Source organism: Pelophylax lessonae (genome assembly GCF_965119305.1).
Source record: "Pelophylax lessonae genome assembly, chromosome: 13".
Lineage (NCBI taxonomy): Eukaryota > Metazoa > Chordata > Amphibia > Anura > Ranidae > Pelophylax > Pelophylax lessonae.
The window spans coordinates 5,428,064-5,444,021 of record NC_138780.1 but is presented as its reverse complement, the minus strand read 5'-3'; the positions used below and the strand labels follow the sequence as shown (position 1 = coordinate 5,444,021).

Here is a 15,958-nt window from a genome sequence, read left to right as displayed (position 1 = left end):
CAACTGCTGGTTCCACTCTTTAGCTAATCCATAGTGATCCAGGAATCCTTTGTCATGTTTATACGATAGAAGGAAAAAACATTAAAGTTATATAGTCAAAAGCCTTTTTTGCAGGGCCGGGACAAGGAGTGGGCAGGAGGGGTGACTGCCCTGGGCCCTGTGGTATCATGAGAGGAAGGGGGGTACCACAAGGAGATTGGCGGCGGGAGGGGATTTGTGTTGGGAGGGGGAATTTGGGGGGCGGCAGGGGATATCAATTGTTCTAGGAGGTGAAATGGAGGGGGTGATGCTAGGCATTGTGATTTGGGTGGGGATTTGTGTTGGGAGGGGGGAGGATTTGTGCTCATTTTGAGGGGTTTGTGCTAGAAGAGGTGATATGGTGGAGGATATCTTTTTTGGGCGCGGGGGATTTGTGCTAGGAGGGTGGACAATTTGTGCTAATGGGGGGTTTGCAGTGGGGGGGAGAAGACGTGTACTGGGAGGGGAAATATCAGGGGTAGAGGTTTTGTGCTAGGGGTGATTTTTTTGGGGGTGTCAATTTGTCCAGGGGGGATTTGTCGAGAGAGTGAGGATTTGAGATAGGAGGGGGGATGTAGATGCAAAGATTTGTGCTGCGAGGGGGGATTTTAGCAAGGGGGTGGGTTCGTCCTGCAAGGAGGGGGAATTTATTCTTGGGGATAAGCATGCAGATTAGTCTCCAATTTTTGTTTTTTTTAGGGGGGGGGGGGAATTTTTGCTGCCATATAATGCTTATACATCTTGCGGGGGGGACAGTTTGGCATGTTCGCCCTGGGCTCTAGATGACCTTGTCCCGTCACTACTTTTTTGTAGTTCTGGGTAGAGTAGGAAATAGAGACACAACAGGACGTGAGGGAGGAAGTCTCCAGTCGGACAGTTTCACCATTGAGAGGTTTCAACCCTTTGAAAGGTTCCTCCAGGACAAATAAGGCGAATCTCCCCAGCAGGAACACAGACAATAATCAAAACCCTTGTCAACTACTCCATCTACCACCAAAAAAATGGCTTCAGATACATACATCATGCACACTATACTTTAAGCAAACTTCACACCTGTACCGTTGGGAAGGCTTGGTGGAACTTCCAGAACATTGGTCTTTTTTGATGTTTCTTGGGATCCTTCCACCGAGAAGTAGAAGTATATCATGGAAGATGCTCATGTTGGGTCACTTGGGTCACATGTTGGCTCATGTTGGGTTAGGAAGGCTTGGTGGAACTTCCAGAACATTGGTCTTTTTTGATGTGTCTTGGGATCCTTCCACCGAGAAGTAGAAGTATATCATGGAAGATGCTCATGTTGGGTCACATGTTGGCTCATGTTGGATTAGGAAAGCTTGGTGGAACTTCCAGAACATTGGTCTTTTTTGATGCTTCTTGGGATCCTTCCACCGAGAAGTAGAAGTATCATGGAAGATGCTCATGTTGGGTCACTTGGGTCACATGTTGGCTCATGTTGGGTTAGGAAGGCTTGGTTAAACTTCCAGAACATTGGTCTTTTTTGATGGTTCTTGGGATCCTTCCACCGAGAAATAGAAGTATATCATGGAAGATGCTCATGTTGGGTCACCAGACATTTCTGAACTAGGAGAAAACATGGGAAAAAGGTTCAGGAGGGCAGTACTTTCAATAGGAATCTAAGATCAAGAACATGGTGGACATGACCTGAAACTGGCAGGAGGAAAGTTCAAAACTAAGCTTAGAAAGTGTTATTTTACCAAAAGAGTGGCAGACACTTGGAAGAGACTTCCAGTAGAGGTAGCGAGTGAATTTAAACATTTTTTTTTATCTTTTGCAGGTTACGGAGTGTGAAGATGGAACAAAGAAAGTTGAGTGACCAAGCAAACACTTTGGTGGATCTCTCAAAGGTAATTGTGCACAAGTCTGTATTGTCCATTAAGGACGGGTGTCAAGGAAAACTTTGAGATCATCCATTGCTTCGGCACAGAGGCTTGCCGGCAACTTTTAGCCCAGGGGGAAAAGAACAAACCAGAGGCCCATGGTGCAGCGACTTGCCCCTCCTCCCACTCTCCCTCTTCCCGGCCTCCTCCTGACCCCTATTCCAGACTGAAGCTCCGCTCCAGGTACTCTCTACTCACCGGCTCAATCTGGGTTCCTGACCTGGCCAGCAGGGGACGGTTGGGGGGAGCTGGGATAGCTCAGTTGGGGCTGGCTGGGGAAGGATAGTCTCCAGTAGGCAGGGAAGCCATCAGAAATGTTGGGGCCCCTTACACAACCTAAAGCCTTGGTCCCCTCTGGGCCTGACCACCAAAATTCGCCAGGGCCCACCCACTGGCTATCCCACTGAATCCACCCACTGGCCATCCCTCCGAGTCCTTCAGTGCACCCACTTTTATTTTAACACTCTAACAACTTAATATATGAAAATAAATCCAATAAAATAAATAAATAATAATAAATAATAATAATAAATAAAATAAATCCAGAGACGTCCCCATATATTCAGGAAAGAGACAGTCACAGCACAGGCCCACATCCAGCAACATTATCAATCAAGTTTACCGTTGTGACGTCTAACAAATTGTCCCCAGACCAGTCCATAGTGAGCACTAAGCAGTCCTGCAGGCTACAGCCATGCCAGTCCCGCTGAGCTGGGACTGGCATGGTGACTGGCATGGCGCCCAAACCAGCATCTGGCCTGCAGGGAGGCGGAGTGCAAATAATATCACTCCACTTTCCCCTTGCAGCCGGAACTAAGTGGGCTACATTGGCTCACTCCGTGGCCACCCTACTTTAGCAATTGCTGGATACTACAGCAGGAACAACTTGGTCTAGTTGGTTAGGGCCCAGGCAGCTGGGCCCTCAGGACGCATGGGCGCCTTACATGTGTACGGACTGTCTCCCCCTGATGGCTGCCCTGCCAGTAGGACATGGAACCGGCCTCTGCCATGCTGGGGGGAGAGGCCTGTGCTCTGTCCTTGTCTTCAACCCAAACACATTAGGTCAGTGGCAGGGACTTTTTACTTCTCTTCACCAGGAATCCTTTAGGCATGTCTGGCAGAAGCTGTGCAGCCTTTTTATGGAGCATCAGAGTGCCCCCCCCCCCCCTGCCCCCTGGCCATGTCCTCCCCTGCTTTGGCATTTCTGGTCCAGACAAATGCAGAACAAAACCTTCTCTACAGCTATCAGTTCTACTTTCTCCATCAAATGTTTCTCGTACCATTTTTAAATCATAAACATAGACACCATCAGATGGGGGAAAGGCAAGCGTTCAGTCTAGATTTTTAAATAGATCGTTTTCTTTCACCACCCCCCCCCCCCTCCTCCTGTGTTGAAGAAATAAATCCAATTTCTACCCACCCCCTTCATGTTCCTGTGCTGTCCCAGACTTCCTTCTCAGTCCAGCATTGGCAGTATACTTTGGGCAGAAGGACACTTGCGTCATTCTGCCCATTTCCTGTGTCAACGTCTTCCCTAGGGAGGCGTCATCACGCAGGCTGAGCTCACGGTACTGGCGGACTAAGCAGCGCCCATACCTCATTACATTTATGAATAGATTGGAGCTTTGCTCCATAGAGTCGGGGATCACTTGACTTTTTTTTGTTTCGCGTAATTTGCCTGACAGAGAGAAATTGCGCATATGCATTCACTTCCTTTCTATGTGATATCAGGTACTTTAAATATGTCACTCCAGGGGTGTCAAACTTAATTTCACTTCTGGCCGTATTAGCAGTATGGTTGTATCAGGGGTGCGCTATGCACAGAGTACAGAGTTCAGGAGTGTGTTACGTACAGATTGCAGGGTTCAAGAGTGCATTACGTACAGAGTGCAGTTTAGGAGTATGTTACGTGCAGAGTGCAGTTCCAGGGGTGCCCTATGCACAGAGTGCAGAGTTCAGGGGTGTGCTGTGTACAGAGTGCAGGATTCAGAGGTGCATTATGTACAGAGTGCAAGGTTCAGAAGCGTATTATGTAAAGAGTGCAGGGTTCAGAAGTCATTTATCTACAGAGTGCAGGGTTTAGCAGTCCATTATGTACAGAGTGCAGGGTTCAGAAGTGCATTCCGTACAGAGTTTAGGGTTCAGAAGTGTATTACGTACAGAGTGCAGTTTAGGAATGTGTTACGTACAGAGTGCAGTTCCAAGGGTGCCCAATGCACAGAGTGCAGAGTTCAGGGGTGTGCTATGTGCAGAGTGCAGGGTTCAGAAGTGTGTTACATACAGAGTGCAGGGTTTAGGGGTGTGCTACGTACAGAGTGCAGAGTTCAGGGGTGCCCTATGCACAGAGTGTAGAGTTCAGGGGTGTGCTATGTACAGACTTCAGGGTTTAGGAGTACGCTATGTACAGAGTGCAGGGTTCAGGAGTGTGTTACATACAGAGTGCAAAGTTGAGGCATGCATTACGCACAGAGTGCAGTTCCAGGGGTGTCCTATGCACAGAGTGCAGAGTTCAGGGGTGCGCTATGTACAGAGTTCAGGGGTGCGCTATGTGCAGAGTTCAGGGGTGCGCTATGTACAGCGTTCATGGGTGCGCTATGTGCAGAGTTCAGGGATGTGCTATGTGCAGAGTTCAGGGGCACACTATGTGCAGAGTTCAGGCGCGCGCTATGTGCAGAGTTCAGGGGTGCGCCATGTACAGAGTTCAGGGTGTACTATGTACAGACTGCAGGGTTTAGGGGTATGCTTTGTACAGAATGCTGGGTTTAGAGGTGCGCTACATACAGAGAGCAAAGTTCAGGAGTGTGCTATGTACAGAGTGCAGAGTTTGGGGGTTTTCTGTGCACAGAGTGCAGAGTTTAGGGGTGCCCTATGCAGATCGTTCTCTTTCAGATTCTGGAGGCTTCTGTGTTAACAAGTAAAGGGTGGGGAGCGGAGGGTGAGAGCTGACGGTGGTGGAATGGAATTCCACTAGGTTCAAGCTGCTAATTTGCTCAATCTTCATTCAAACACCACATTGAGTCATTCAATTGGGGAGGTGATTAGTCATTTTATGGTCAGGCTTACAGTTAGGTGGCAAAAACTACTCCATAGAAATGTACTTTTGAAAATGTTCTCCTTGACACATAAGGAAGGTTCTACTAAACAGTCCTACTATGTTTCTTCTAAACTTTAGGGTTTATGAACAATCACTGACCAGTGTTGCTTGTTCCAAAATCTCTGCAGATGCAAAGTGTGATGTACGACCTCATAACGGAACTGAACGACCGCAGCGAGGATTTAGAGAAGCAGATCGGCAGCCTGGAGACCAAGCTGGACCAGATCACTTCCACCTTCAACACTCTTCCTGTCCTCATTGTGGATACCCTCCGACAACAGCAGCAGCACCTGCTCTCTGTGATCCTGGAATCCCGGGCACTGGGGGTAGCAGTGGGAACGCCACAAACCCCTCTCTCTGACAGCCCCATGGGAATAAGTTCGGCGTCTTTTCCGACGCCACACACCAGCTCCAGCAGCTGCTGAGTGGGCAGAGGAAAGGACTGGCCTGGGGTGGTAGAACCCCCAAAACTTACATGTGCCCTCAGTAGGAATATTTAGGAGAGGATCCGGGGACTGCTGGCTTCCGAAAAAAAAACATCATGTATTCCTCAGCTAACATGGGATAGCCTTTAACATAGGAAAGCAGCTTGCCCTTGTGACGGGCTACCGGTCAAGGAGCAGAACACCTTCGAGAAGTTGGAAGAGCGGTATGGTGTGTCCACCCATTCACTGCCAAGTGACCTGCGATGCTTAGCGGAGACAACAAGGGTTATCAACCCTACTTCCTCCAGTTGACACATTCTGTGATCTTCCTGATGTTGCCCTTTTTCCATTCTTCTACTGCCCTCCAATGTCCGGGCACTTCCATAGGGGCTAATGCCACTGATGGCAAGTTCGAAAAAACTTTCAAATTCATGACCTGTTCTTCTTCCGCCAGACATCTATAAAACAAGTGCCTGCACATTGAAGGTGGTTAATGTCACAACCAAGTGCGCCCCCCGCAAAAGTTTCACAAAAAAAAAAAAAAAGAAGGATCCAGTAGTGGTTGACCACGTGGATGAAGAAATCGTCAACGGGGCTTACCGAAAAAACAGAATAGGAACTCCTTTGTGCTTTCACACTCTGAAATTCTGTGCTTTGCATATGAATGCTACATTTATACTCAACAAAACTGCTGTATCAGACAAATTCCACGCAAAAAGGGGCATCCCAGCGTTGTCCCGAAGGCTTTGGGGGGGTGGCGGCAAATTAACGGTCTCTCGATGCGCCATGTTCATCGACCTGCGTTAGACTTGAGCACACGCCACTTCTTTATGTATTTTTGCACCAACAACAACCAAATAGTAGAATTAAATATATATATATATATAAAATATAGATATATAGAGAGTATCTACCAGCTCAGAGGTCTGGCAAACAATTATAGGGGGGGGGGGGTGTTTTAGGAATCACTGTGTATTTGCAGCCAAGGCTTGTTGCTGCCGGATAAACGCTGTAGCTCTCTTTGTAGCTTCTGAGCTGCCGTTGTCAAAACCCCTACTGCCAAAAAAAAAAAAAAAATGTGATAATTGTACATTTATGCTACAAACAATCAAAATCTGAGCACCTGCTCCTTTTTTCAAATGCCCTAACAGGAATTTGGTTCATCCATTTCAAAGGGGAGACGTTTTTGTTGTGGTTTTCCTCTTAGCATGAGGGCAGCCATGTTGAGGATAGAACCAAATATTTATCAGCTCCCTAAATGCTAAACAGGGGCATAACTGACAACTGTGTCATGTCCTAGGGGGCCCACAACCGGCAGTTATCTCGTCTTTAGGGAAAGCGAAATGTTAGAACTGCCTTTGTCTTTGTGATTGGGCGCCATTACTTTTTCAAGACCGGCCTCTGTGGAAACAGGCAGCTGCACACACAGGTCGAAAGTTGGCCGTTTCCTGCCAAAACGACCGTTTTCGGCCCATGTGTACCTTGGCATAAATTGAGAGATGTTGCATCTTGATGTACAAGTAGCGAAAGGGTCACCTATTTTCTACGGTAGAAGGGCAACAAGCTTTCAACTCTAAATCTTGCAACATGTTTACGAAACCTCCAAAATAGTCAGTAAGCGCTTCCGAACGTTGCACATGCTCCTGTTATTGATCATACCTGCAGTTATGGAAAAAAAAAAATAGTTACGTTGCACAAAGGCTTGTTTGAAAGGTGGGCGTTGCCCTTGTTCTTCATCATGAAGGTTTCATAGTATTTTGGAAGGATGCCGTCTTATATTTCAAAGTTATCCAAATATGTGGGGGATTACTGCCCATGGCACCCTACAGGATCAGATCCTTTATGAAACAGACAAGTCATGATCAGTACCGTAGGCCGTTTTACTGCAGTAATGGACAGAAATAAAGGCACACAGTATAAGAGTAGGCCAGGCCTTCAACGTTACAAATTCCAATATACGTTAAAGCCTTGATGATTGTATGAACCAAGTTTCAGAGCCTGTCTCTCCAACTCTCCTCTTTCACAGCTAGGGTTGCCACCTCATCCCTTTAAACCAGGACACACATTAATTACAGCCCTATTTCTTACTCGCCCTCCTCATCATTCCACTCGCAAAATGCGAGCAGGCGAGTGGAAATTTCGAGGGCTGTCTTATTGTATTCCCTTTCTCTGTGGCTGATTAAAACCTCTTGCCGACTGCCTAACGGCTATTTACGTTGGCAGTCAGCCCCTCACAGGCAAAGCGACGTCGCTAGCCTGTGAGGCTCTAGAGAGCGAGCACCCGCCGCTGGAGGCGCGCTTCCGCACGCTCACGGACCCCCCCGCGCGTGTGCCCGGCGGACCCGATGTCCGCCAGGCACTCGCGATTGTCCGTTACAGCGGTAGAAAGGCAGGCGGCTGATGTAAAAACAGCCGCCTGTCATTCTCCCCTGTGTAAGAATTGAGATCATACGGTTCTGCTATGTAGGACCGTTGATCTCTGTTCTTACACCTCAAGCCAAATCCAATCACAGTTAGAAGCACGCCCCTAGGGACACACTTAACCACTCCTTCTCAAATAAAGTTAACTTCCCTGCCAGTGTCATTTTTACAGTAACAGTGCATCTGTATAGCACTGATTACTGTAGTAATGTCACTGGTAACCCCAAAAGTGTCAAAAATGTCAGTCAAGGGTCCGATCTGTCCGCCGCAATGTTGCAGTCCCGCAAAAAAAATCGCAGATCGCCGCCATTACTCATTAAAAAAAAAAACAACAAAAATGACAGAAATCTTTCCCTTAGTTAGTAAACGCAATAACTTTTGCTCAAACCGATCAAAATACGCTTTTTGCGATTTTTTTTTTACCAAACATATGTAGCATAAAACAAATTGGCCTAAAATGTTAAAAAATTTAGATTTTTACATTTTTTTGGGGGAATTTTATATAAAAAAATTTAAAAATATTGTTATTTTTGCAAAATTGACGCTCCTTTTTTGTTTATAGCGCATGATCAAAAAAAAAATCGCACAGGTGATCAAATACCACCAAAATAAAGCTCTGTTTGTGGGAAAAAAAGGACGCCAAATTTGTTTAGGTACAGCGTCGCACGACCGCGCAATTGTCCCTTAAATTCACGCAGTGCCGAATCGCAAAATAGGCCCTGGTCAGGAAGGGGGTAAAATCTTCCGGGGCTTAAGTGGTTAAGGTGGTAATTAAACTCACTTAGTGCCTTATGTGCATTATATCAGCCTCAGAACCTTTGTAATTCATGTGTGTTCTGATTTAAAGGGATGAGGTGGTCACCCTATTCAGAGCATTATCTTTATTGCTAAAAACAGGTGCATTTTAAAACCTACAGGACTTGATTGGCATAGACTAGCTTTTCTCAACCAGTGTTCCGCAGAACTAAAGGTTCCTTCAAGGGTTCCTCCAAAGGTCCATAGACCAGCCTTTCTCAACCAGTGTTCCGCAGAACCAAAGGTTCCTTCAAGGGTTCCTCCAAAGGTCCATAGACCAGCCTTTCTCAACCAGTGTTTTATGGAACCAAAGGTTCCTTCAAGGGTTCCTCCAAAGGTCCATAGACCAGCCTTTCTCAACCAGTGTTCCGCAGAACCAAAGGTTCCTTCAAGGGTTCCTCCAAAGGTCCATAGACCAGCCTTTCTCAACCTGTGTTCCATGGAACTATAGAGCTCCTCCAAAGGTTGCTAGGTGTTCTTTTGGCATGGTCACTTCATGTTAACCAGGGTTGAGAAAAGCTGGCATAGACGATACTTGGATGGGTCACATCAATGGCAAATGGCACTGACTATGGGTGTCCTTAGTGACCTGACAGCCCGTACTTTCCTGAATGTGAGTTTGGTTCCTTCAAGGGTTCCTCCAAAGGTCCATAGACCAGCCTTTCTCAAACAGTGTTCCATGGAACTAAAGGGCTCCTCCAAAGGTTGCTAGGTGTTCTTTTGGCATGGTCACTTCATGTTAACCAGGGTTGAGAAAAGCCGGCATAGACGATACTTGGATGGGTCACATCAATGGCAAATGGCACTGACTATGGGTGTCCTTAGTGACCTGATAGCCCATACTTTCCTGAATGTGAGTTTGGTTCCTTCAAGGGTTCCTCCAAAGGTCCATAGACCAGCCTTTCTCAACCAGTGTTCCATGGAACTAAAGGGCTCCTCCAAAGGTTGCTAGGTGTTCTTTTGGCAAGGTCACTTCATGTTAACCAGGGTTGAGAAAAGCTGGCATAGACGATACTTGGATGGGTCACATCAATGGCAAATGGCACTGACTATGGGTGTCCTTAGTGACCTGATAGCCCGTACTTTCCTGAATGTGAGTTTGGTTCCTTCAAGGGTTCCTCCAAAGGTCCATAGACCAGCCTTTCTCAAACAGTGTTCCATGGAACTAAAGGGCTCCTCCAAAGGTTGCTAGGTGTTCTTTTGGCATGGTCACTTTATGTTAACCAGGGTTGAGAAAAGCCGGCATAGACGATACTTGGATGAGTCACATCAATGGAAAATGGCACTGACTATGGGTGTCCTTAGTGACCTGATAGCCGTACTTTCCTGAATGTGAGTTTGGTTCACCAAAACCTTGCCTCTTATGGGCTAATCAGCAGGGGATAGAAGAAATTCTAAGATGGCCTAGCCTCCAAGTTTATGGATTTAGGTAAAGTTACACATGTGGGATTTTTCTAAACCACTAGTTCAGGGAGATTTGATTAATATTATTATTTTTTTAACCTTAAAAGAGAAAAAGACCATGACTGTGCGGTGAAAACAACCATTCAGAGATTGCCTTGATGATCCTCTAAAAAAACTGCCCAACCTGCCAGTAACGGAGCATGCCTTCTGTGCAACAAGGAGAGGCTATTTGTGCCTCCATGCAGAACATGTTCCAGGAGCAAATTCCAACTTTTTACCATTGATGAATGTATCAATGCCCTCTGTTCTATCCATACTCAATATTTACTGATGCTACCTGCAGTATATTCCATTATTGGCCTCTCTGGAGATCTGCAGATCATCGCTCTGTCCCATCTACGCACTGGCAGATACATATTGATATATTCTGCAGATTTTTCCATCACTGACCTCTCCGGATCTGCAGAACTTTGCTCTGGCCCATCTACCTCCTGAAAGATATATATTGATATATTGTGCAGAGCATCCGCTACTTTCCAGTCACAAGAACCCAATGCCGGATTTGTTTTGACCTTACGCTGACCATGGTACGTCACAGTGTTAAACTTTCCTTTTGGACTTTTTTTTTTTTGGTAAATTCACCAATTAAGGGCATTTTTTTTTTATTCCTTAATAAAACCTGAATAAAGCAGATACATAAAGCTGCCTGTTTTGTGCTGTAGGGCTTTATAGTTGTGCAGTGAAATATTTAGCCACGTATGCTGTATCTCCTTTAAGTGCACCTTTCAAATATGTGTATTGGTGAGAGCCATGCTGTATGCCGGCCAGTATTCAGGAGAGCGCAGATGTCTGCTCTCTAGGGAATAGACAGGCTGTAATCTCAGTGAGCTCAGTCTCTGGTAAATGATTCTAATGTCACGGGTCTCTAGTGAAAGGATAGGCTGTATCCTGTGTGATGTCACTGGTCTCTAGTGAATGAATAGGTTGCCTTCTCAGTGATGTCACTGGTCTTTAGTGAATGGATAGGCTGCATATTCAGTGATGTCACTGGTCTTTAGTGAATGGATAGGCTGCATTATCTGTGATGTCACCAGTCTCTGGTGAATGGAAAGGCTGCATCTTCAGTGATGTCACCGGTCTCTAGTGAATGGATAGACTGCCTTCTCAGTGATGTCACCAGTCTCTAGTGAATAGATAGGCTGCCTTCTCAGTGATGTCACCGGTGGCTGCATCCTCAGTGATGTCACTAGTCTCTAGTGAATGGATAGGCTGCATCCTCAGTGATGCCACCAGTCTCTGAATAGATAGGCTGCGTCCTCAATTATGTCACTAGTTTCTAGTAAAGGCAAAGGCTGCATCCTCGGTGATGTCACCAGTCTCTAGTGAATGGATAAGCTGCATTCTCTGTGATGTCACCAGTCTCTGGTGAATGGACAGGCTGCCTTCTCTGTGATGTCACTGGTCTCTAGGGAATGGACAGGCTGCATTCTCAGTGATGTCATTGGTGCTGCATTCTCAGTGATGTCACTAGTGTCTAGTGAAAGGATAGACTGCATCTTCAGTGACATCCCTGGTCTTTAGTGAATGGAAAGGCTGCATCCTCAATGATGTCACTGGTCTCTAGGAAATGGATAGCCTGCCTTCTCAGTGATGTCACTGGTCTCTAGTGAATGGATAGGATGCATTCTCAGTGATGTCATTGGTGCTCCATCCTCTGTGATGTCACTGGTCTCTAGTGAAAGGATAGGCTGCATCTTCAGAGATGTCACCAGTCTCTAGTGACTAGATAGGCTGCATCCTCAGTGATGTTACTGGTTACTAGTGAATGAATAGGTAGCATTCTCAGTAATGTCACCAGTGGCTGCATTCTCAGTGATGTCACTGGTCTCTAGTGAATGGATAAGCTGCTTACTCTGTGATGTCATTGGCTTTTAATAAATAGATTGGTGCTCCATCCTCTGTGATGTCACTGGTGTCTAGTAAAAGGATAGGCTGCATCTTCAGAGATGTCACCAGTCTCTAGTGACTAGCTAGGCTGCATCCTCAGTGATGTTACTGGTTACTAGTGAATGAATAGGTAGCATTCTCAGTAATGTCACCAGTGGCTGCATCCTCAGTGATGTCACCCGTCTCTAGTCAATGGATAGGCTGTCTTCTCAGTGATGTCCTTGGTCACCGCATCCTCAGTGATGTCACTGGTCTCTAGTGAATGGATAGGCTGCATCCTCAGTGATGTCATCAGTCTCTGAATGGATAGGCTACATTCTCAGTGATGTCACCAGTCTCTAGTGAATGGATAGGCTGCATCCCCAGTGATATCACCGGTGTCTAGTAAATGGATAGACTGCATCTTCAGTGATGTCATCAGTTTCTAGTAAATGGATAGACTGCATTCTCTGTGATGTCACCAGTCTCTGGTGGATAGATAGGCTGCATTCTCTGTGATGTCACCAGTCTCTGGTGGATGGATAGGCTGCATTCTCTGTGATGTCACCAGACTCTGGTGGATGGATAGGCTGCATTCTCTGTGATGTCACCAGTCTCTGGTGGATGGATAGGCTGCATTCTCTGTGATGTCACCAGTCTCTGGTGAATGGATAGGCTGCCTTCTCAGTGATGTCACTGATCTCTAGTAACTGGATAGGCTGCCTTCTTAGTGATGTCACTGGTCTCTAGTAACTGGATAGGCTGCATTCTCAGTGATGTCACTGGTCTCTAGTTGTTGGATAGGCTGCATTCTCGGTGAGGTCACTGGTTTCTAGTTGTTGGATAGGCTGCATTCTCGGTGAGGTCACTGGTTTCTAGTTGTTGGGTAGGTTACATTCTCAATGATGTCACTGGTCTCTAGTTGTTGGGTAGGTTACATTCTCGATGAGGTCACTGGTCTCTAGTTGTTGGGTAGGTTACATTCTCGATGAGGTCACTGGTCTCTAGTTGTTGGGTAGGTTACATTCTCAGTGATGTCACTGGTCTCTAGTAAATAGATAGACTGCATTCTCATGAATACTGAAGCGAAATGGCTTCCTCCATGAAGGACAGGTGTATTTTATTGCTATTTCTCTAGAATACAGAAGTTTGAATAAAGGCACCTTTATTACAATCCTGTGGAAGACCTAGAGGAGTAGCTTTATTCATCTCAATCCAGTACTGTTCTTGACCTACCCAAAGACATTAGGAAACAAATGCCGCCAACTCTGATTAGGCGTCGGGCTTACGATCCCATTCACTGCTCCTCTATCCACAAAGAACGAGAATGCATTACTATGAAATATAAATAAAAAATAATGTATCAGTGTTGAGTTGCCAAACATCCTGTGGTCATCCATCCTCCATGTAAAGTAGACTTTTAGCCTAATGTGCCGAACGGGCTTTAACGACTCGCCCGCCGCTGTAGCTCCCTCTTGTCGTTCTTCGTTAGCTGGCTCCTTGGGGGGGCCCAGAGACATAGATTTTAGTTACGAAAACCATCCCGCGTGATTTAATGTCAGTCTGTTTTAGGATCTGTTTTTAAGTCAGGGAGATGAAATGTTGGTGTTTCTAAAATTTTTTGCATCAACCTTATCCATACGTGTGGCCAAAACGAAGAATTACGCTCCCTTTGACACCTTGGCTGCGATCCAAGTTGAGAGTGCAAATTGCACTTTTTGGCAAAAAGGGGGGTGAACGGGGCAAAGACACCTTTTTTTTGGGTATACAGGGAATACTGAGTTTTTGAAAATTTCTTGGACAACCTTTAAATGGGACAACCATTTTCTGGATGGAAAAGAGACTATGCCTTGAATATGACGGTCTCCATAGCCATTTTGGTGACAAGGTGGACAATACTAGGTAGTAGATATTTTTTTAAATAGTTTTTTTTTTTCACTAAAAATTTAATAGATTGAGTAGATCGCCAGTCTGGAGGATACTGGCGAGCCTTATTTTCTGATTCAGGAAAGGATACTCTAGCTTGTCTCCAAGGGGAAGGCAAAAGGTTTATTTTGGGTCATGGAAAGCACGCCCAGGCTGTCGTTGAACTACCAATAGGTTGCGTTAAGGAGAGTTGGGTATGACAAACGAGACTCTCCTTCCGCCCCCCTTTTTTATGCTGAGGCTCAGCCAGGCATTTTAAATAAAGCATTTCCTTTGTATAGTGCTATAGAAGGCACGTACAATGTAGGAGGCCTGGTCGGAATATCACCTGTTCCTAACTCATGCTGGTACTTGAAGTTGAGATTGGCCTAAATGTCCCAAAAGCTTACATAAAAAAAATCTATTTCTCTGATGTTCATTGATGGACACAGCTCCTGAACTTCTTAACCATTGGGTTATACTGCCCCCTACAGGAGTAGGACACTAGGCAGAAAAAAGGTCTGGCTATGCCTATGGGCAGTCCCAGGGGGTATACTCCTTCTCTCTGCTATAGGTACTCAGTTTTGTTACAAGCAGTGTCAGAAGAATTACAACTCCACAGAGGGGTGGGTGCTGTGTCCGTCAATGAACATCAGAGAAATGGATTTTACGTTAAGTCAAAAATCCCATTTTCTCTTTCGTTCATTGATGGACACAGCTCCTGATCTTCTTAACCATTGGGATGTCCCAAAGCAGTGTTAACCACTTTACGTCTGCTCACATTGCTGCTACTGCAGCAATGTGGCTCGTTATCGTCCAGCGACGTAGTACTACGTCGCTGGTCTCCTCCCCTTGTGGGCGGCGCGTGCGCGCCGCCGGAGGCCCTCTCCCGCTGTGTTCAGTCACAGCGGGAGTCGGGCCAGGGGAAGAGCAGCGGCGATCACCGCTGCTCTTCCCTGATCGTCTGGGAATCGAGTGTGGAGATCCGCCCGCTTGTGTAAACAAAGCGGGCGGATCTCCTAAGTGACAAACAGTGACAGATTGCAGGGTTCAGCTTAGCTGAACCTGCGATCTGTCCCTGTGTCACTCAGTCACCTCCCCCCACACATGTCAGTAAGCACCAAGCATACATTAACCCCTCCCTCTCCAATAAAATTAACCCCCTACCCTGCCAGTGTCATTTTTACAGTAACAGTGCATATTTATAGCACTGATTACTGTAGTAATGTCACTGGTACCCCCAAAAGTGTCAAAAATGTTAGTCAAGGGTCCGATCTGTCTGCCGCAATGTCGCAGTCCCGCAAAAAAAAAAATCGCAGATCGCCGCCATTACTCGTTAAAAAAAAAACACCAAAAATGACAGAAATCTTTCCCTTAGTTAGTAAACGCAATAACTTTTGCGCAAACCAATCAAAATACGCTTATTGTGATATTTTTTACCAAAAATATGTAGCAGAAAACAAATTGGCCAAAAATTTTAATTTTTACATTTTTGGGGGGGAATTTCATATAAAAAAACGTGAAAAATATTGTTATTTTTTCAAAATTTACGCTCTTTTTTTGTTTATAGCGCAAAAAGTAAAAATCGCACAGGTGATCAAATACCACCAAAAGAAAGCTCTATTTATGGGAAAAAAAAGGACGTAAATTTTGTTTTGGTACGGCGTCGCACGACCGCACAATTGTCCGCAGTGCCGAATCTCAAAAATTGGCCTGGATGTAAGACAGCAAAATCCTCCGGTGGTAAAGTGGTTAAACATGAAGGGGTGGGAACAGCAAAAAAGAAAATCCTAAGGCTAACTATAGCCAATCAGGTAAACAGGAGCTCAACCAAAACAACTGGAGCTCACCTGAAAAAAACAATACACCCTCAAAGAGGACCAGGTCCTCCAAACAGCAGCCTACAAAACCTTGCGGCCAAAGAAAGAATCCGCAGATGCCAACACATCCACTTTATAGAACTTTGTGAAAGTATGCACTGGCGACCAGTTGGCTGCCTTGCAAACCTACGTCACTGACGCCTGATGATGGAAGGCCCAGGAGGCACTGAGCGCCCAAGCAGAGTGTGCCTT

At 45.9% G+C, this 15,958-nt stretch overlaps 1 protein-coding gene across 1 annotated transcript in view; it reads left to right on the top strand.

The window, feature by feature from the left end:
- The window catches only part of KCNN3 (potassium calcium-activated channel subfamily N member 3), a 128,551-nt gene extending 122,568 nt beyond the window's left edge, over positions 1-5,983 (top strand). Inside the window, exons 7-8 of the mRNA XM_082275169.1 lie at positions 1,814-1,883; positions 5,139-5,983. Coding sequence (XP_082131295.1) covers positions 1,814-1,883; positions 5,139-5,435 — 367 coding nt within the window. The 3' untranslated portion in view covers positions 5,436-5,983. The remainder of the gene's footprint in view (positions 1-1,813; positions 1,884-5,138) is intronic.
- The last annotated feature ends 9,975 nt before the right edge of the window (positions 5,984-15,958 follow it).